At 47.5% G+C, this 22,445-nt stretch overlaps 1 protein-coding gene across 1 annotated transcript in view; it reads left to right on the top strand.

Moving 5' to 3' along the window:
* The window catches only part of VPS53 (VPS53 subunit of GARP complex), a 158,434-nt gene that overhangs the window by 74,203 nt on the left and 61,786 nt on the right, over positions 1-22,445 (top strand). The window contains exons 11-13 of the mRNA XM_056126892.1: positions 1,246-1,387; positions 13,165-13,260; positions 20,060-20,154. Of these exons, the coding sequence (XP_055982867.1) occupies positions 1,246-1,387; positions 13,165-13,260; positions 20,060-20,154 (333 nt within the window). The remainder of the gene's footprint in view (positions 1-1,245; positions 1,388-13,164; positions 13,261-20,059; positions 20,155-22,445) is intronic.

Genomic DNA, 22,445 nt, shown 5'->3' with positions numbered 1-22,445 from the left:
GGCTTTGCACTCACTCCTGGTGGGGCTCGAAGGACCATATGGGATATCGGATATCAGGGATCCAACCCGGTTCGGCTGTTTGCAAGTGTCCTACCCACTGAACTATTTCTCTAGCCCCTAATTATTGAACATTTTAAAAATCTAACTATTGTGGGCTGGAGCACAGTGGTAGGTGTTTGCCTTTCGTGCGGCCGGCCCGGCCAAGCTGGGTTCGATTCTTTTGCCCCTCTCGGAGAGCCCGACAAGCTACCGAGAGTATCTCGCCCGCACAGCAAAGCCTGGGAAGCTCCCTGTGGCATATTTGATATGCCAAACACAGTAACAAGAAGTCTCACAATGGAGACGTTACTGGGCCCACTCGAGCAAATCTATGAACAGTGGGAGAACAGTGCTACAGTGCTTCAACTATTGTGGCAAGAAAGCAAACAGATTGCTGTCTATAAATCTTGATTTGGGCTGGGTAGGGCCTTCTGAGCACTGCATTGGGAGTCTGAGAGCCACTCTTGGTGGTCAGTGCTCAGCCAACAGGGCTGGGTGACTCAGTGCCTGGGTCCAAGGATACAGAGCTGCCTGGACCTCCTGGTGCGGCATCCAGGATACATGTGATGGAGTTCTGGGGCCCATGTGGTGCCAGAGTATGAACTTGGGCTAATAAGTAATTTTACCTTAAAGGTCTTATTTATAGGAGCCAGGGAGATAGTACAGCAGGTACTATCCATGTTGCCTTGCACACAGGCATCCAGGGTTCAATCCCTGGCACCCTGTTTGGTCCCCCAGACACCACCAGGAGTAATTCCTTAGCACAGAGCCAGGAGTAACCCCTGAGCATTGCTGGGTGTGACCTGTAAACCAAACCAAACCCAAACCAAAAAAACAATTTTTTTAATTGAATCACCATGGAATACAGTTACAAAGCTTTCATGATTTTCAGTCATAAAATGATCAAACACCCATCTCTCTACCAGTGCACATTCTCCACCACCAGTGTCCCCCGCCACCCCCATCTGGCCCCACTCCCTACCTCTATGGCAGACAATTTCCTTCTTACTCTCTACTTGGGGGCATTATGCAAACCAGAAATTTCATATTTGTAATCTGTGGGTACTATTTCCCAAGCACTCAAGTAAAAAGCATAGGCCAGGATTTGAAATGATTATATACTTTTTTAAAAATGCAAATGCAAATGATTTACTTTGTCTGCTCTTGAAAAATTTGTTTGATAATATTTCCATCTCTATTTTGAAGGACAGAACTTGCCAAGATTATGCGTACTAGAGCTAAGGAAATTGAAGTGAAATTGCTTCTTTTTGCTATTCAGAGAACAACAAACTTTGAGGGATTTCTTGCAAAAAGCTTTTCCGGCTGCACCCTGACAGATGGAACACTGGTAAGACCTTACCTAAGGGAGGTTGGACCATTACCAGAGGGTTGCGTGGTTAGACTTCACTCCATTATGTGGTCGTTGTTGCCATTGGGTCAACAACTGAATCCCCTACTCCAGGGATTTTATTGATTTAGTGATGATAGAAAGATCCTTATTGTCTGTTATGCAGCACTTCCTATCATTACTTTATCAGAAGTATTGACCTTAGACCAGAAAGAAAATACAGTGGATAAGGCATTTGCCTTGCACAGAACCAACCCATTTCAAATCCTCAGCACTGCATTTGGTCCCCTGAGGATTGCCGTGAGTGATCATTGAACACAGAGCCAGGAGTAAGCCCTGTGTACCGAAACTGAAAACAAAGTGTTGGTCTCATTTGACACATTAGTACATTATAGAGGCCTCCCTTACTGAGCCACGGGGCAATTATTCCTTTATCAACTACTGAGTTTTGTTAACAGTAACTGGGATGTGGGTTGGAGTGATAATGGCTAGGGTGCTTACTTTGCATGCAGCTGACTCAGGATCGATCTCTGGCACCCCATTGGTTCCCTGAGCCCGCCAGGAGTGATTCCTGAGCACAGTCATGAATCAGGAGTAAGCCCTGAGCATAGCCAGGTGTGACCCACAAACCAAAACAAACAAACAAAAAAATTACTGGGATATTTTTACTTCAGGATAATGTCTCTAGTGAGAAAATCGGGACACTGTGTCTCTGTAAACTTCAATACCAGGTCTATAAATCTGTGTGTCAGAGAGACTGAAGATGAAAAGTTCTAAGAACACTCGACCTCCACAGGAAAGGTGGTTAAGTTTTGATTACATCATTTCATTTCTGTGCAACCAAGTTCAGATTGAACGTGTCTCTCTGAAAGCTTGTTTTGCGAAACCCAGATTTTTGCCAATGCATGCATCATGTGTGGAAACCAAAATTTTTTTGTGTGTCATTACACACAACACAGATTTCAAGCTCTTTGAGTCTGGGAATCATGTCTGGCTCTTCTGTTTCCTAGGCATGCATAGAGTGCACGCTCTGTGCACACAGGCAGAGAGCAGAGAAATAAAAGCCGAGAGAGTCAAACTTCTTTTCTGTAAACTGCTGGTAACAGCAGATAAATTGGGTGACTTGGTAGCAAAATCCTCAGCCTAGTAGTCAAGGGAGACTTAGGTCCTAGTCCTGGAAATTTACTGACTTCCTGTGACTATGCTAAAGGTCAGCAAAATCCTTGGTTCATGTTGTAGTCCGCTCAGCTATCCTGAAAGCGAGTTCCTGGCTGAACCAGGAGCTTCAACTGGCACCCATCCTGAACACTTGCTGCCCCTTTGCTCCTTACCTCCTGCCACGCTGTCTTGCTCCCAGGATATGCTTTTCGGAAATCTCTTTAACTACAAAATGAGCCAAAGATCTTGATACCCTTTAGAATAATTGTAGGAAGTTGTGAATTCCTTGGCTTGGGATGTTACAGCGCAGACAAGACACCAGCCGAGGGGTCAAACTGACGAAGTACCTCCAGCTGCTGCTCCTTCTTCCAGTAATCCCACCATCACTCCCCACAACACACACACACGCACGCGCGCGCACGCACGCACGCACGCATGCATTTTTGTGTCATTGAGAACCTTTTATGAACTGGGAAATAATCGGGAGTCAGGGGCAAAAGACCCAAGTACACGGCTCCCTGGTTTTGGGTTATGGCCACAGTGACTCCTGACCCCCAGAGTCCTGCTAGGGACCCTCTCCCAAGGGGACTTTCATACCTGGCAGTGCTCAGGGGCTCCTTCTGTTCCTGGGCCTCCCTGATGCAAAGCAGGTGTTCAGCACTTTGGGCTCTCTCTGCTGTGCCCAAGAAAAGAACCATGGAGCCTTCTTGGTAGAGCTCAGGATGCCAAGCCTGGAAACCACCCCCCCCACCCATGTCTCAGGTCCTTCTGACTGCCCACTGGTGCCTGTTGCCCCATGTGCCAACTGCCCTGTGTGCTGAGGCATCTTGGGCTCCTTTTTTAAGTAGATGGAACCTTGACACATCAACCTGAGAGAGTTTCAGATGAAAACTTCACATACGGGACTGGCTTTGTTTGTCCCGTGCGAGCCCTGGCACGATTGTAATGTCCTGTGCTGAAGTGTTTCTGTGAGTAGTGAGCTGCCAACGATTTTCGCTAATTGCCTCAACTCCTGACCCATTAGGGATTCAGAATAGTCTGTAAATTAAAATGCCTTGAAATTAAAAGCAAATGCCTGGCAGTGGACTTAACTGTATCCACATGCATTATTAGTAATTTGATGATTAGCATCAAGGTGAACAAATTGCATTCAGCCTTTGCTGAAAGTCGAGTGGGTCAGGTTCAGTTTTTTTAGTTAGCTCATTGACTTTGGGAGGAGGCTGTTCTTTTCAAATAAAATATTGAAAGTTCCCATTTCATGCGGCCGGATTTCCCCTCGGCTGTTGTATAAGTTGCATTTCTAAGCAGAGTCATGATTTGGCTTTTAGGGGCCCATTTCTTATACATTTGTACTCACCCGATATATTAAATCACAGAAGGTAGGTGTAATTTCAGGGATGCAGTTCGAGTGTCAGGGTGTTTGCAAAAGGCTCAATCCTTAAGAAACCACACAGAGCATCTTAGCCCACACTTCCGTCTACCAGCTACTCAACACCTGCTTGGGGAGTAGAAGAAGGGGGATAGAGTTTAATCATTTCTTTCCCTTTTAATTTTTATTCATTTATTTAGTGTTTGGTTTGGTTTGGTGTTTTGGCTTTCGGACCATTTCTGGCAGTGCTCGGGGCTTATTCCTGACTGTTCTCAGAGATCACCCAGAATTGAACCGGGGTCAGCTGCGTGCAATGCAAGTTCTGTATCCACTGTGCTTTCTCTCCAGCCCAGGGTTCATGCATTTCTGCCACAGCATAAGGGTTTCTGTCCTGAACAAGGAAGCCACTTTTCCTTACTTGATGAGCCTCCTTTATTGTTTCAAAATAGTTTATAATTGCTTTATTTGATGCATATATTTATTTGACTCCCAAGAGAAGTTTAACTTGTTTCTTGGTGGGTTTTTATTGTTTGGGGGCTACACCTGATGGTGCTTAGGGCTTGCTCCTGGCGGGGCTTGGGGGGACCAGGTAGGATGCTGGGGATCAAACCCAGGTCATCTGCATGCAAGGCAAGTGCCCTGCCCACTGTACTATCTCTCTGGCCCCAAGGAATTTAGCTTGTTAGTTTCTGAGAAGAAGATAATACGTGGTCAAGATAGAAAAATTGGAAATTGTTGTCAGAAACAGTAAAGAGAAAGTCATTTGTGCTCACATTAATGAGTGATAAGGATTTGGATATGTTATTTCTAAACATTTTACACAGTTTTCTCTTTTAAAAATTCTCTTTTATTCCCTTTCTTTGGAGGGGCTAATAGGGACACTCCCAGCAGTGAGGGGATCTAGGCAGTGCCTGTCCCAGGGACTGACCCGGGACCCTTGCGCTGAGTATGTGCCCCAGTCCTTTGAGCCATCTCTCTCCCAGCCCTCATTTTTCATTTGAAATTTGATTCATATTAATAAAAATTCACATAAAACTCACAAGGGGCCAGGGTGACAGTTCAGCAGACTAGAGCCCCAATACCCCATGTCCCCCTTGCCCCAGCATCACCAGGTATGACCCACCTGCTCCCTGGCCTGAGCCCAAGCAATGAACAGTCAGGCCCTCCAACTGGAGAAGACCCCTGGGCCCCCTGACCCTGCTTGGGAGGCCCCCAATTCCCTGAGGAGTTACGTGTGTACAGTTTGTTTTGTCATGTGTTCACATGGTTGTACTCCAATTCAGAAACCCTGTTACGGGGCTGAAGATATCGCAGCAGGGAGGACACTTGCCTTCATGTAGCTGACCCGGATTCACTCCCTAGCAAGTGATAGGGTCCCTTGAGCACTGCCCGGAGAAATTTCCTAAGTGCAGAGCCAGGACTAATGCCTGAGCATTGCCAGATATGACCCACTGTAGCACTGTCATCCTGTTGTTCATTGATTTGCTCCAGCAGGCACCGGTAACATCTCCATTGTGAGACTTGTTGTTACTGTTTTTGGCTTATTGAATACGCCATAGGGAGCATGCCAGGCTCTGCTGAAGAAACAAATTATATATATATATAAAAAAAAATACTAGTTGCCCCTAAAAGAAACACTCCCCGCCTTAGCTGCCGTTCCCCATATCTTCTCCTCCTCAGTCTCAGGGAACTGCCAGTCTTCTGTCTGCCTCTGTGGGCATATTTGCCTACTTGGGACATTTCCCCTAAATGGTATAATACAACATACAGCTCTCTGTACTGGTTATGTTCACTCAAAATGGTGTTTTCAAGATCCCCCCCGTGGTTTTGCACGTATCAGCATGTTAGTCCTTTTCCTGGCCTAGTAATATTCAATGGTATGAACGTACATTTTTAAAAGTTTGTCAGTGGATGGGCAGTTGTGCTGTGGCCACGCTGGCTCTTACAATGCTGTAAAGTTTGACAACTTTATTTGTCAGCGTACCTTTGCAGTTCTCTTTGTGAGGGATCTAGTTGCTCGGAGCGTCCCAACAGTTTTCTACAACAGTTTTCTACAATTTTGCCTTCCTGCCAGCCATATAGGAGAATAAGAATAAGGGCTGGAGCAATAGCACAGCAGGTAGGGCATTTGCCTTGTATGTGGCCGACCCGGGTTCGATTCCTCCGTCCCTCTTGGAGAGCCCAGAAAGCTACTGAGAGTATCCTGCCCGTACGGCAGAGCCTGGCAAACTCCCCATAGCACATTTGATATGCCAAAAACAGTAACAAGTCTCACAATGGAGACATTACTGGTGCCCGCTAGAGCAAATCGTTGGAACAATGGGAGGACAGTGCTGTAGGACAGTGCTGCCAGCCATGTAGGAGAATAAAAATTTCCATTTAAAAATTTCACTCTGCTTTCCCCTTCCACTCACTTTAGTGGTGGTGATGGTGGTGATGGCAGGGGTGGGGCCGCACACTGGCGGGCCAGTTCTTCCAAGCAGTGCTCAGAAGGCCAGCAGGCCAAGCCCGGTGATGCTCTCTGGCTAGCGCACTGCTGAATCTATGCTGGAGTTCAGTGGTGCCGGGGGTCACCAGGGCCACAGCAGCAGTGCTCTAGGGCCACCAGAGCTACACTCTGGGTCTCGGGGGACCAGGTAGGGCTAGGACTCGAACTTGGGGCCTTCGCATGCAGGGCATGTGCCGGCTTCCTTTGCGCCAGCTCCTTGGCCTGGTGCTTGCATAGTCTGAGCTATGGGGCTCTCTGGGCCTAGTGCTCGAGGCTGTGGTTATTGCACACTTGCTCAGCCCTGCACTAACCAGAGTTTGCACATCTGGAAATCGACCCTCTTTAAGCAACTACAAAGCACCCTCCTCCCCGCTGCCACACCCCCGGATGCTCCAGTGTCCCCGAAGGGCGCTATCACCCACTTTGGGAAACCATTTTTGGAATAAGAATTAATTGAAATTGTGGAATTTTCATCTCATAACTAAACTTTCATCTGGTTTCCACCAAGAAAAAGTGAAAGATGTATCAAAATTTTCAGAGTTTGGAGGCCAGAGAGATCGTACCTTGCATGTGGCCAACCTGGGCTCAGTCCCTTGCACCACATACGGTTCCCCGGTCAATGTCAAGCTGAGTATACCCTGAACACTGCTGGTGGTGGCCCCCAAACCAACACACAGAATTTAGAGTTTCTTCTTTGGCCATTTGAAGAATCTAGTTTGGGTCTCATGGGGGAATCTGTGCAAGGAAGCCCAGATCCGACTCTGGCTAAAGCAGCCTCTCTCCCTAAGCATGAATCACTCAGCGTGGCGGCTCTGTGGCCCTTATTGCTTCGGAGGTGTTGGGAATCGCCGGTAAGTTCATTAGCAGAAATAGACGTAGTGTGTGAAGTTTCCTTTCTCTCGGCTGGAAATTAAGCTGTCATCTCAGTGAAAGGAATGAGTTTTTTCAAAATGGGAAAGCTGTTTGAGTCTTGGCCAATTTTAGGTTGCATTTAGCAGCTCCAGAACTCATGGACTGTGTCATTTGAGTTATTTAAGATCTAAACCCGAGCTTGTGGTTCTCCGTGGTCTGTGACAGCCATAGAGCCTTGGAATGAGAAGTGTGGTCCAGTGCGCCCCATCAAGAGGGTGCTCGCACAGAGGGCCAGCTCGAGCCAATGGCTCAGGGACTTGTTCTTTCATGAAATTAATCTGAGCAGTATAGTAGTCCGCGAAATAGCCAGGAGCCCATTTCCTCCCTTCCAAGTTTTGTTGCGGAGGGGGCTAGCTTTGGGGGGGCAGGACTCTGAGGGCCTGGTTGGAGACTCAGGGAGAAGGAAGGAGGTCAAAGCACCTTTGCCTTGTCCTGGGATGGCCCTGGCTCTCGTTTCCTGGACAGATTCCACAGAGACAGATGTAGGATCTGAGCTCCCGCTTCCTTCTGAGAGGTGCTTCATTGAGGGACCCACAGAGGTTCCACCTTACTTAGACCCCCGGCCCTATTAGATACCAATAAAAGGGATCCTGGGATGTGTCTCAAGAGATAGAGCACATGCACGGGTCCCCTGATACCCACTGGTCCTCCAAGCATTGCCAGGTATGACCCTGGTGTGCTCAGCACTGCCAGAAGTAGCCAAAAGGAATTAAAAAAAAAAAAAGTAATGCAACAGTGCCAAAAAATATATAATGAAATCTTCCTAAACTTTCTGGGTATCAGATAATATTCTTCAGCTGCTTCATATACCTGCTTCATGCTTATATTATCTCATTTAATCCGGTAGTTCTCTAGCCCTTCATTTCTCAGGTAGAACTGAGGTCTGGGAAAGCTAAGCAACTCGAGTGGCCAAGCCAAGGACTTGAACCCAGATCTGTTAGATCCAAACCTGAGCGAGCGAGCGCTGAAGGTGTCCCAGGCCTGTGCCAGGTTGTGTGGCAGCAGTCTCCCACTGGGGGTGATGGGGCCCTACCCCCAGGGTTGCCAAATGACCCAGGGGCAGTAGCAGCCTTGGGTGCAACTGGGGGCGTTTTCTGGTCTGTCAGTTAGAGGAGGTGGTTTGGGGGAGGGGAACAGGGGAATAACACTGAGTGAATGTTTTCTGAAAGGGGCAGAGGCCAGATGTGACTGGGAACCCCGGTTGGTAACGCCAGCCACGGAGCTGCTCAGGCCAGGTGCGCCCTGGCTCCTTTCTTCCCCGTCACCTCCATCCATTCAGCGGGACCTCTCCTAAAGACACCGCGGCCTGAATCTGCCTGCTGTCCTCTGTCTCCATGACACCAGCTCCAGCTCAGTTCCCTGACGGCTGGAACACTGCCACCATCTCCGGAGTGAGCATCCTACTCCCATGTCTGTGGGATCTCCCCTGGGCAGTGGAATTGCAGTTCTTAAGTATGTGAGAGTTCGTCTCATTCCCCGTGGAAACAAGGAGTATCATGACTTAATATCGTGATATTAATATCACGACCCCCCAGTTGCAATGGGGAGAGAAGTCTAGCTGTCAGTTTGGGCCGAGCCCTTCCTCTCATGGCTCAAGAGAAGCTATGATGGGGTCATTGCCTCATGCCCCCTCCCCATCCTCATCCTCAGTCCTGTCCTTCACCTTCACGAGGCTCCGTCCAGCCTTCGCACCATGTCCCCGTGCCAGGCCAGATCTTCTCTAAGCCTTAGCTTGACCAGCTCCATCTACATCCGGCCTCTGCTGAAATATCACCTTCTCACTAACACGATAGCTCTGACAAACCTGAGTTCAAGTCCTGGTATGTGCACAGGCCTGATCCCATTCATGGCACTGTATAACCCCATGCAAATAGCCAGGTATGGCCCTAGTAGCCCCCAGCCACCAGTGGACTCCAGGATTGCTGGGAATGGTCCCTAGGGCCCCCCCAGACCACTGCTATGGCCTCTATTAAAAAGAAAGATACAGGGCTGAGCAGTAGTACAGCAGATCAGGGGCTTGTCTTGCACACAGCCAACCCAGATTCAATCCCTGGTATCCCATTTTTTCTGATGGAGCCTCATCAGGAGAAATTCCTGAATGCAGAACTAGGATTGACCCCTGAGCATCACTGAGTGTGCCCTGCCCTTTCAAGACAAACAAAAAGATATAGGACTGGAGAGACAGCACAGCAGATAGAGTGATTGCGGCCAACCCAGATTTGATCCCCAGCATCCCATATGGTCCCTGAGCACTGCCAGGAGTGATCCCTGAGTGCAGAGCCAGGTAAGTAAGCTCAGAGTACCTCCAGATGGCCCCCAAACCAAAAACAAATAAAGACAAATGAGCAAAAGCGGTAGTTCCTGCGCTTTCTTTTTAACTGTCATCTACATGTTTACTTCTTGCTACTTAGATGCATGCATTGAACACTTTACCAGCAGGCATTGGGTCTTGGGGCACACCCTTAGTCCAGTTCACCAGTGTCCACTTTTTTTTTTAACTTTTGTATTGAATCACTGTGAGATAGACCCTTACTTACAATGCTGTTCATTCATATTGTGTTTCAATACCCATCCCTCCACCAGTGTACATTTCCCAGCACCAGTGTCCCCAGGTTCCTTCTGATCACTCCCTACCCCCTGCCTACCTGCAGGCACTTTCTCTCTCTCTCTCCTCTCTCTCTCTCTCTCTCTCTCTCTCTCTCTCTCTCTCTCTCTCTCTCTCATTTTGGGCATTGTAAAGGTAAAGGTAAAGGTAAAGGCCCTCCCATTGATCGTCGATTTGTTCGAGCGGGCCCAGTAACGTCTCCATTGGAGACTTTGTTGTTACTGTGTCTGGCATATCGAATACTCTCGGTAGCTTGCCAGGCTCTCCGAGAGGGGTGGAGGAATCGAACCTGTGTCGGCCATGTTGGCCGCTTGTAAGGCGAACGCCCTACCCGCTGTGCTATCGCTCCAGCCCATTGGGCATTGGGCATTGTGGTTTGCAATATTGATACCAGTGTCTACTTTTTGTCCTGATTTCCAGGACTACATTATGATTTAAAAATGATGGCACTGGCAATCACACAGTAGGTCAGGCATTTGATCCTCGGCACCCCACATGGTCCCCAGAGCCACCAGAGAGATTCCTGGGTGCAGAGCCAGGAGTAAGCCCTGAGCACTTATAGGGTGTGGCACCAAATCGTTAAAAAAAAGAAATAAAAGGAGAAACCCAGCTCTATGTAACCGTGAGGTGTTATGTTCAACCCAGCTAGTCCTGGCAGTGCATGATAAACTTTTGAATGAAAATCTCAGTCCTGGGGTTGGGAGAGGGTGCAGCGGTAGGGCACAAGTCTGACAGGCACCGAGTTGAGTTCAGTTCCCAGCACAAGCGGGTGCAGCCCCAGAGACCCCACATCCTAGCGGGGGTATTCTTGGGGGTTTCCAGCACTGTGGGGGTGGCCCAGAGACTGATCCCTGACACCACACCACAGGACTGGTTGTCTGAGACTCACTGGAAGGACCACCAGGCCTCCTGAGCACTGTCTAAGAGGCCAGGAGGGGAAGGAAAAAGATCCTATTTTTGTCACTGGAGAATTCTGAGCAGAGCCATGATCCCACATCCACTGTTGAGCCAGTAACATCAGGAATCCAATTCGATGAACTATTTTGGGTCGTTGTTGATGATTCACCGATTTTCTTTCTAACCACACTCTTCTCCCTAAAATACCAACAGTACTTACAAAGACAGTGGAAGCTTAGAAATATCATTTTCAAAGAAACCTTGCATTTGGGGGGGGGGGGAATAAGATACTTTTAATTTGGGGCGGGAGCAATAGCACAGCAGGTAGGGCATTTTCCTTGTATGCGGCTGACCCGGGTTTGATTCCCAGCATCCCATATGGTCCCCTGAGCACCGCCAGGAGTAACTCCTGAGTGCAGAGCCAGGAGTAACCCCTGTGCATCACCGGGTGTGACCCAAAAAGAAAAAAAAAAACTTTTAAGTTTGTAGAGATTATTTTTCACATCAGACAAATAACCCAAAATTCAGATTGTATATTCAGAATGTTCACCTAATGCTAGACCATATTGTTTCTCAGCGGGGGAATCTCCCAAATCATTGTCCTGCTAGTGTTTACCTGAGGTAACGGATTCATCACTAGGCTTTCTTCAGACAGGAATTTTACTATGTAATAGCTCCCATGTGTTTTGACCAAGTAATTCAGATTGAGTGTAGGCAGAATTGCCTTAAAGCCTGTACCAGACCACAGGTGCAGTTTTTGTTTTGTGTGTTCAGGGTTTTTGTTTGCTTCTGTTTTTTGTTTTTTTTTTGTAATCTCTTCAGCTGATGTCTTGGCACTTGACAGAGTCATTCATATTTATATTCCAGCTGCTGTCTCTCATGGCTTATGGATTAGTTCAAGTTGTTCCACAAATATACACAAAAATGTCACCAGTGCATTTAGAAATTACCTCTCCATCTGAGTTCTTCAGAGAGTTATTTCTTGTCCCTTCTCATTCCTAGTACCAGCCAATTTCTTTTATTCCCTGATTTGCCACTTAATTTCCTTTCTTTTTTCTTTCTTCACTTTTTCTTTTCTTTTTTTTGGGGGGAGGGTGAGGCGGGCACACCTGGTGATGCTCAGGGGTTACTCCTGGCTCTGCACTCAGGAATTACTTCTAGCGGTGCTCAGGAGACCAAATGGGATGCCGGGGATTGAGCCCTGGTTAGTCGCGTGCAAGGCAAGTGCCCTATCCACTGTCCTATCATTCCAGCCCCAACTTGGTTTCCTTTCTGCTAGTACTCTTAGCTTCCCAGCATATACATCTCAAAATGAAATGTGTAAGGAACAAATTCGAATGAGCTGCATTAATCCTGTTCTTGGACTGCAGTGATTATCACCAATGTCCCTTGTATGTATCATGTGGTTCTTAAAACGGTTTCACATACTACTTCACATTTGCCCCTTCAAGTAGTTCTGGAATCATCTCTTAGCAGATGATCCTGCTGTGAATGAGAGAAGCAAAATGCTTTCGCCCATGTGGCAGAGTTGGATCTAAAGTTTACATATCTTGCCGCCAGCTTTCCCACTATCCTGTGGCCCCATTTAATGGTGTATTTTAAAAGAATGCTCCCATTCAGAAGATGGGAAGTAATTTTTCTCCAGAAGGTATTGTTGTGGTTTCTTACATGGACCTTATCAATGAAAGGACGTCTGTGTATAATCTAGAATGCATAAAGGGTGGGGCTCTGTGATAGAACGCTTGCCTTAAATGTATAAGGGCCTACATCCGATCTTCAGCTTGTTAAAGAAAAATAAAAAAGGATTTTCTTTACAGTTTGTTCTTGAACTCAAACCCTACTGACATGTTTATTCATTCATAGTTTTGGAACACCTGTTACTTGTCAGACACCAGAGAGGTTGGGGAACAAGTCAGACACTTACCCTGCTGGCAGGGTATCTCTGGGGAAAACAGAAATAACTAAGTACTCACGCTGCTGTCGCAAGTTCACGGGTAGGAATAAACTGGGTGGGGGTAGGAGCACATGGCTGAGACGTCTCCCCTAAACTTGCTGTTGGGGAAGGGTTAGAGAAGGAGGAACTTCTGTCTGATGTTGGAAGCTGAGTGAATGAGAGTTGCAGCCAGAATGGGACCTGGGTCGGGCAGGTATCCAGTATTCCAGAAGGTAGAAAAGCAGTGCAAAGGCCTGGAGGCACACTGTCTCTCTTTGACGTACTAAATGAGGCCTCTTGGTTTAATTCTTGTCGAGACTTGGAGAAAGCAGGAGCTCTGGGGTGGGGGGGCGGAGGGGCTAGCTGGTGAATGTACTTAGAAAATGCATTCCCCCCACTTCTGTCTTCTCAACAGAAGAAACTCGATTCTCCAGCCCCGCCCAATCCCTTCCTGGACGAGGAGCCAGCCCCAGAGATGGAGGAGATGGTGGACAAAGGCGACTCTGACCAAGTAAGTCTGGGATGCCTCTTCACATGCCACGAGCCGTCTGAGATGACCACTCTGGTGGCCTCCTGTGTAGTCTTTTCTCTGAAAGTGCACTGAGGAGAGGGAGTGGAGGAGGCGCTACGTGCCTGACCCCTCTGCTCCTCACGAGGCTCCCCAGGGAAACGCCACCACCCACTCGTCCTGCGCGTCTGTGTCCCCATTCTGCACTGCCTCAATTGCCACCTGCTGACCTGGTGACCTGAGCTTCCCAACGGCCTCTCCTCCTCTGGCCCAGGGATGATGTGAAGGGTGAGCGTTCCCGGGGATGTTAGTGGTACCATGGGCTCAGAGAAGCCACCGCTCCCTGTAAGCTGATTCCAGCGGGTCTGGAAGCCGTGGGGGAGGCCTGGTTCCCTCACGCCAGCCCGTGGTGTCTTTGGAGGGTTGCTTTTCACAGCACTCTCACACTTTCATTTCCTTTGGATTTTTCTGTCCAGCTCTAAATTTCCTCTCCCTGCATCCTAGAGTGGATGAAATCACAGAGTAAGAAATCAAGGTTTTTCCGGCCTGGATTAGTGGCCCTTCTTTTTTAATTTTCTGCCTCTAGCTGCCGGGGAAATCCTTGATCGTATCGATTTGCCCCAGACACCACCGCCGAAAGCGAGTCTGGCCGAGTCTGGCTGGGGAGACCAGCTCTGGAAAATGTGTCATCTCATGTTCTGCCGCGCAACCTGTATTCCTAGTCCAGCGGAGGTAGATGTTAGCATTCTGGTGGGAACAGAGAGAGCTGAATTTTTAGCAGCAGCTTCGTGGTGTTGCAATAAAATGTGTCTGGTCCATTGGTTCACATAATTGTCGTAACATGGGTGCCTCCTATTTTTATGGTCCTTTCCTAGTTTAAGAGTCTTTTCTCCGTTCTATTTCATTTCCACTTCACAATGCTTCTCGTTTTATGGGATTTTTATGTGAGCAGGTCAAAGAGGTTAAAGTGATTTGCCCATAGCATGGAAGTGAAGGAGTTCAGATGGGAAGCCAGGTCTAGAAGTCAGAGACCAGAATTCCGTTCCTGGCGCTCTTTTTATTACCCCATGATGTCTTCATAAAATGTGAGGGACAGAGAAATGAGTGCCGTGAGCAGCAGCGAGTGGCTGACACTGCAGGGCTGGTAGCTGAAGGCTGCATCTCAGGCCCTATCCCTGGAGGGCTGTATTTGTCCCTAATAGGACCTGGACACCAGTGACTTACCCCTCCTCACCTCCCTCCCCAACCTCCCACAGCACCCCCTCCCCCAGCCCTTGTCTGATGCATTTGATGCAGTGGGAGCCCCAGGGGCGCCTTATTCCCAGCCGTTATGGGCTGCTGGGTTTGGGTGCACAGGAAGCACAGGCGCCCTGTGGGGTCTTAGGGAGGGAGCCCACAGGATGCTGGTGGGGAGCTTGGCCAGAACTGGGAGGTCAGGTTACCTTGGGTCAGAGAGTTCGGGGGACATTGACCCCTCAGGTGTCAGCATCATTCCCTGTTTAGCACCTGGGACACAGGTCTGGTGGTCGAAAGGAAAGTGAACTTGCAAAGTGGTATTTTTAGTGTGAACAATAGGTTGGCCTACCCAGCATAGTGATTTAAAATTGAAAAGGGGGAGGTCATCAGAAAGGAGACTGGGGGTGCTCAAAGAGGGAGAAGAAATAAGGAATTTGTGGTTTACAAATGTACCCTTCTGGTGATCCGAGCAGTTAGATTTAATCTGTTTACATTGGATAGTAATGAAAGGAAATGGGACCAGCTGCAGCCCTCCTTACTGTGACAACAGTAACCTTTTATTATTCCATCAAACTCCAAGAGGAAATAGCTTAAACATCTGCAGCTTTGGGACAGAATTCACACACTCCAAAATCCAGCCTGCACGCTACTGCTAAAGGACTTAGTATATTCTTTAAGCTGAGAGTCAGCCCTGGGGGAGCTGACCATTGCGAAGGGAGACTCCACTTGGGGTTGGACATTCCAGCACCTATTCTCCGACTGTGAGCACCCGTGTAAAGCGGCCAGAGGCCTGAGGCAGCCCGGGGTGGGGGGGGGGGGGGGAAGAGAGAAAAGGACACTTCTGAATCCCTCCCATAATTCCCCTCTTGCTTCCAGCTCTCACTGAAAGCACAAGAGCCCTGGTGACAGGTGTCTCTACACCCCCTGGGTGGAGCAGTCCCCTGCAGGCTAATACCTGAACAGTGACAGTGCCACCACCCTCTGAGTGTTCTCAGGGACCCTGCCAAGCCCACGGCCTGGGGTAGCCGGTTGAGATGCAATTACTCCACGGCTGTGGAACCATTTCCTTTCATCACTTAAAACTGCAGCTTTAAGCTTAATGAGTTCAGGGCCAGAAAGATAGTACAGCAGATAAGACACTTGGTTTATATGCTGCTGCCCAGAAAACAGTCCCCAGCATCCCATTTGGTCCCCCAAATCCTACTAGGAGTGATCCCTGAGCACAGAGCCAGGAATGAATTAGTCCCAAGCACTGCCAGGGGTGGCCTCCAAAACTTGCTCCTGGCTAGGCTCAGGAGACTATTATGTGAGAAATGAAAATGTTGCCAGTAGGTAGAAAAGTGAACATAAACTTTAGGTGAATAAAGACAAATAAAATAAATACATACTGCAAAAAAAAGGGTGCCAGAATAATAGTACAGCAGATAGGACATTTGCCTGCGTTCAGTCCCTGGCACCTCATATGGTCCCCCAAGCAAAGCCAGGAGTGGTTCCTGAGTGCTGAGCCAGGAGGGAGTAACCTCTGGGGTTCACTGGATGTGGCCCCAACCCCCCCCCCCCACACACACACACAAAGAAGATGGACTAAGAAGATAGTTCAGAGGGGTGGAGCACATGGGGCCAAGTTTGCCCCCCAGCACTGTGTAACCCTCAGGTACTGCTGAGTATGACTTGGTGAGCAGAGCAGTACCAGCCGCATCACCCGGCCCAGGCGCCAAACCTTTCAGCCTGCGTGTGCGCTGACTACCTCTGGGAGTGGCCCCTAGCTAAAGAGATGACAGAGCCTGTATTACTTAGGCTCTCGTTATCATCTACTGGGTCAGGCGGAGATGTGCCTTGGTTGGACACACACTTTACTGTATGAGGCCCTGGGCTCGGACCCTGGAGTGACTGCATACACACACACACATGCGTGCACACACACTTATACAAACACACACACTTTACATATATTCGTTCATGAGACAGATTCATGACTTTTAAGTAGAAAGTATTATTTGCGGTGGTTTTGTCACGGCAAGGATTTTCTACAGTAGAAGAAAACAAAAATAAATAATACAAATAGAAATAAAAGAACTAAGTATGACCTTTATGTTGATTGTTTTCAGCAGCATTAATAAAAAGGCACATGGGTGTTAGTAGTTATATCTCTAATTCCACTCAGGAAATAGTCTCTTAATATTAGACAAATTGGCAGGTCATTTAATAAAGCCCCTATTGAAAAGAATAATGGATAACTGGCTTGAAAAATGTAGAACAAATGAATAAGGGCTACCCCCTCACAGGGTTCATACTATGTCATGAATCCTCCTTAATTTTACTTTACTTCTATGTTTCTGGTTTTGCGGCCACACCCAGTAGTGCTTGGGGCTACTCCTGGCACATTGTCCAGGGGTCTCCCTCCCGGGGTCCAACCTGGGCCTCCCACATGCAAAGCATGCATTCCAGCCCTCTGAGCTGGATCCCCAACCCTGGATCCTCTTTTTTTTTTTTTTTCTTCCCATACCTAGCTGTACTCAGGGCTTACTCCTGGCTCTGCACTCAGGGATGACTCCTGGAGGGGCTCAGGAATCATATGTGGTGCCAGGAATTGGACCTGGTGTCAGCAGCTTGCAGGGAAAGTGCCCTACCTACCCACTATTCTATTTCTCTGGCCCCTGAATCCTCCATAATTTTTAGAGATAATGTTTTTGTTTTATTTTGGGATTTTGGGGTCACACTTCACAGTGCTCAGGGCTTACTCCTGGCAGGGTTCAGGAGAACATCGGTGGTGCTGGGGATCAAATTCAGGCTAGCCACTTGCAAGTCAAATAAGTGTCTTACCCACTATATCATCTCTCCAGCCCCATTTTATTTTATTTTATTTTATTTTTTATCAGTGAGACATCATAAGGTACAGTTGTACACTTACAAATTTTTGTGCTTGGGTTTCAATTATACAGTGATCAAATACCCATCCCTCCACCAGTGCCCATTTCCCACCACCACGGATCCCAGTATCCCTCCCACCTCCCATCCCCCCATCCCACCCTGCCTCTGTGGCAGGGCATTCCCTTTTGTTCTCTCTCTCTCTTATTGTCCAGCCCCATTTTAGAGAATTTTTTAAACCACTGCTGTCTCTTAATTTTAAAAATATTAAGAAAAAAGTAATTATGTTTGTCATTGGCTTAGCTTTTCTTGTATTTATTAAAGCAAATGGGTACTTCCATTTTCGATGTTATGGATGCCAGTTTATACCCAAAGTGTACTTGAATCTTAACCCCAGGAAAGTCAGTGAATTAATGTGTTTTTAAGGGAGATCTTAATTTATTTTCCTCAGAGACTTTGACAAAGAATTAGCATATGCAAGTTTTTTTTTAATTAATTTATTTATTTATTGAATCACCATGGGAAAGGTTACAAAGCTTTCAGGTTTAGGTCTCAGTCATGCAAATATCAAGCACATTTCCCTTTACCAAAACTTATTTTTTACCATGAAGAACCCCAATAAAACCCCACCCCCCACCCCTCCCAGTCCCTGTGGGGCAGATGAATTCTAGTTAACACTCTATCTGCTTTGATTAGATTCATTGTTTCAATAAAAGATTCACCACTATTATTTAGAGTTTACCCCCCAACCCCCAAATCAGACATGCTGACAAAGCATTGTGAAGTGATTTGCTTTCTACAGCTGGGTTCAAGAATTAAATGTCAGTTTTGGATTTCTGCTATTTTACTTATTGACCCTGGAAGTATTTCTACTGAAAGTCAGATAGTTAAGAAATTGGTTTCTGTGCTCTGGAGTCGTGGCCGTGCTGGAGAGCCGCTTGTGGGGGGCAACTGGTGGCCTCGGTAGGGTGTGAAGGGCAGACCGAAATGTCCCCTTCCCATGAGGTTTTAGTCGCCCCCACTCCGCCGGCTCATACCTGCTGTCCACAAGGCTCCCATGCAGCCGCCATCTTTCTTTCCAGAGAGGAGAAGGCGACTGGGGCAACACCCTTTCCCCTCCGGACAGACCTGATGGCCTGGATTAACGCATAGTCTGTTCACTTTTCTGCTCCAAGCTGCCGGGTTCTGCATTAAGTCCTTGTGCTTCTGGGGCCGTGGCCGTGCTGGAGAGCCGCTTGTGGGGGGCAACTGGTGACCTCGGTAGGGCGTGAAGGACGGACCGGAACGCCCCCCTTCCCATGAGGTTTTAGTCGCCCCCACTCCCCCGGCTCATACCTGCTGTCCACAAGGCGCATATGCAAGTTTTTAAAATGCAGGCTGGTCCAGATGATGTCCAGACCAATTGCTTGTGAGTAGCTATCAGGGGACCAGTGCGTGCCAGTCTTTCACTGGTGCAAGGCAAAAAGTAAAGAACTGTCTGTGTGTCTGTCTGTCTCATGAATGGTTACCACCTCTTTTTCTTAGGAGTTACTGCGTTCATGCTATGTTCTCCGTATATGGTTTTCAGGCATAAAATGTTCATCTTTTAGGAACTTGTGGTGAGAATAGAAGCAAAATTAAAGATGAGCAGCTTTCTTCTGATCCCTTACCTCCTTTCCCTTGTATTGTCGATGAAATTGAAGAGTTTGGAACCCCCATAGGAAAGCGATGAGATGATAGGAAAAGTTCTAGTTCAGGAGACGGGAAGCGTCATCATGTGCTTTTGGTAAGGCTTTTAGAGCCCACTGAGCCTCTCTTTCTGTGTTCCTTTCGTTTTGTGATTTTGGGGCCATTCCCAATTATTCTGTAGCCCTGTCCAGGGTGAGGGTGAGGACACGCGTGGCTGGCGTTACCCAGGGGCTGACCCCATGCCACGCCAGTGACTGAAGCCCCCTGCATGCAAGCTTTGTCTTCCACCCCAGCCTCCCTTTCTTTAGATTTGAAATAGTTTTATAGTACCTATGTGGAGGGTGGGGTGGAGCAATAGCCCAGTGGGTAGGGCGTTTACCTTGCACACGACCAACCCGGCCGACCCGGGTTTGATTCCTCCGCCCGCACATCAAAGCCTGGGAAGCTACCTGTGTCATATTCAATATGCCAGACACAGTAACAAGTCTCACAATGGAGATGTTACTGGGCCCACTCGAGCAAATCGATGAACATCGGGAGGACAGTGCTACAGTGCTATATGGAGGGTTGTTCCAAGGAGGGGAGAGATGATTTTGTATCAAATACTTGACCCATAATAGTAAGTGGAGGCTATCAAAATTAGATCTTGGGAAAGTACTTTATACATTCTAATGCTCTGTGCACATATGAGGTGCTGCTGCTAGCTAGGATTTCCATTTTTAAAACATCAGTCGCATGAGGAATAGTTTCCAAATTGAAAACGCATGTGTTATCAAAGTAGCAGTAAATCTTTCGCCATACAAGGCAAGTAAATGATGCTAACCAAGCTGGGTTATTGTTCACAGACTGAGATGAATCGCAGTGCAAAACATCATCTGTTTCGTTTCATTGAGTTGCATTGCGCACCTCTTATCTGCAGTTATGCTAGGGGTGAATTTGGGGGGAATATTTTCTTTGAAACTGCTTGAAAAATGTCAAAAATGGCTTGAGTAAAGGCTTTCTTTTCTCTTCTATCATTCTTCCCTTTCAGCCGAAGAAGCCTAAGGCACCAGACAATCCGTTTCATGGCATCGTTTCCAAGTGCTTTGAGCCGCATCTCTACGTGTATATTGAATCCCAGGACAAGTGAGTGATGAACATTTTACTGTTTTCTACTGCATTTCTCCTCCCACCAGTCACAGTTGTGTCTCACAAAGGCACAGTCCTGGGGCTGGAGTGATAGTACAGTGGGTAGGTCATTTGCCTGGCACGCGGCCAACTCAGGTTCAATTCCCAGCATCCTATACGGTCCCCTGAGCACTGCCAGGAGTAATTCCTAGTGCAGAGCCAGGAGTAAACACTGTGCATTGCTGGGTGTGACCCAAAAGGAGGAAAAAAAAAGACACAATCCTTCCAGAGGTTGAGGAGGGACTTGGCAGGCCTGGGACCTTCCCTGGAAAGCTGTTTGAGGTGTTTTATGCCTCTAGAAAGTGATTCCGTATTACATCTCTAAATCCCAGAAACCGGAGCTGGACTCTAATAATCCCAAATGGATCCCAAAGCCCCCCAGCCCAAGTGAGCCTGCAGGACTTATGTTGGACGTTGGGAAAAACAAGTCTTATCTCTGGCATCTATGTTTTCAAATATCATTTGTCTAACTTCGTTTTGAGATCATTGAGACTTATACTCATCTGCCCTCACTGTACTGAGCTGTTAACATCTTATATAAGCACAGGATCAAACAGGAGTGATATTGCACCATTAATGCCCTTTCTCTCTTCGAGAATCCTGTCATGCACTTCGTTGTCAGGTCTCTTCGGCTCCTTTAATCTCAAATAGTTCCTCAGTCTTTGTCTTCCACTGGCCTTGACGCTGTTAAAAGTGCATTGGCCAGTCTTTCACAGAACCCTCAAACTGTCTGATGTTTCCTCTTGATTAAACCGAGGTTATGCACTTCTGACAAGAAAAGCAGAGAGGCTTGGACAGACCCTTCTCTGTACAGCACATATGGAGGTCCGTCATGTTGATCTGTGTCAGTCATTACTAGTCGAGTTGACATCGATCATTTCCCTAAGATGGTGTCTGCCAGATTTCTCTGCTTCACAGTTACTATTTTTCTCTTTGTAGTTAATAATTATCTTGGGGGATGTATCTTTGGGACTGTGTAAATATCCTGTTTCTTATCACACTTGGCCCACTCATTTTGACATTCCTCGATAATTCCTGCCTAAAGTAGTTATTACTACAGTGTTTGCCAAATGTCAATTGTCTGTTTTCCTCATTTCTCCTGCATTTGCTACTTGGCTCTCTGCTATAAAGAAGTGCTTCCTTGGGGTTGGAGAGATAGTCGAGTGGATATGGTGCTTGTCTTGGCACATGGCCGGCCTGAGTTCAGTTCTCCAAAACCTCATGTGGTCCCTTCAGCACAGCTAGAATTGATCGCTGAGCACGGAGCCAGGAGTAAGCCCTGGATGTGACCCAGAAGGAAAAAAGAAAAGAAAAAGAGACAAGCGTCTTTCTTTTTTCCCATGGATTGATTGATTTATTTACGTCAGTATGAACTCACAAATTATTTAATTATTTAATTTATTTAATGAATTATCGCTCCACATGCAGAGCGATAATTCATTAAATAAATTAAATAATTAAATAATTTGTGAGTTCATACTGACGTAAATAAATTATCATTTATTTAATGGACAGTATTTGCTTTTCAGAAGCTCAGGGGCTCCAAAACCCAGACCAGCAGAGCCAAGTCTCTTCACAGCCAGCAAAGTTCTTTCATGTTCCAGTGCTCATTGTTCATGTCAAGGACAAAGACCCTGTTTCATCCTTGGGTCTCTTTGCAGCCAGAGCAACGGTTGAAGGCCCTTCCTCATTGGAAGGCAGATTTGGAATAGTTTCTGGGACAGGTCAAGTAGACTGGAGTTAGTCTGGTCGGGACCCCTAGGGAAGGCTGAGATGCCCCAGGAACACACTTCCCAGAAGCAGACCACAGTTCACACAAGGAGAGCAAGCTGCAGTGAGAAAGTTCTGGAGAGTTCCATGGGAAAGCAATTAGGCCCTAAGGGCCAATCTTTCTTTTTCTTTAATATTTCTGTTAGAGGTTAGCAAATCTGTTTCCAACACTTTTTGAGGGAGAGGACTCCTAAGTAGTGCTCAGGGGGCCAGGGAGCCCCTTTTCCCAGCATTCCTCAGGCAACCTGACTGAATGGTTTGGTCCATGCTGCACTGCTGGAGGCCACCAGGTCATACTGTGCTGGGCTTCCGGCACAGGGGCAGCCGTGTCTGCAGGCCATGCTGAGCCAGCTCCTTGGCCTCCACCAGGTAAGTTTTATCGGGATTCAGAGCAGTATGCCTTGCACGTGGCACCACATATGGTCACCTGAACCCCACCAGGAGTAAGTTCTGAGTACCGTTGGGTGTGATCCGAAAAC

The sequence above is a fragment of the Sorex fumeus genome, unplaced genomic scaffold (genome assembly GCF_029834395.1).
Source record: "Sorex fumeus unplaced genomic scaffold, SorFum_2.1 ptg000063l, whole genome shotgun sequence".
NCBI lineage: Eukaryota > Metazoa > Chordata > Mammalia > Eulipotyphla > Soricidae > Sorex > Sorex fumeus.
The sequence above is the reverse complement of the archived record's forward strand: the minus strand, read 5'-3'. Positions and strand labels throughout refer to the sequence as shown.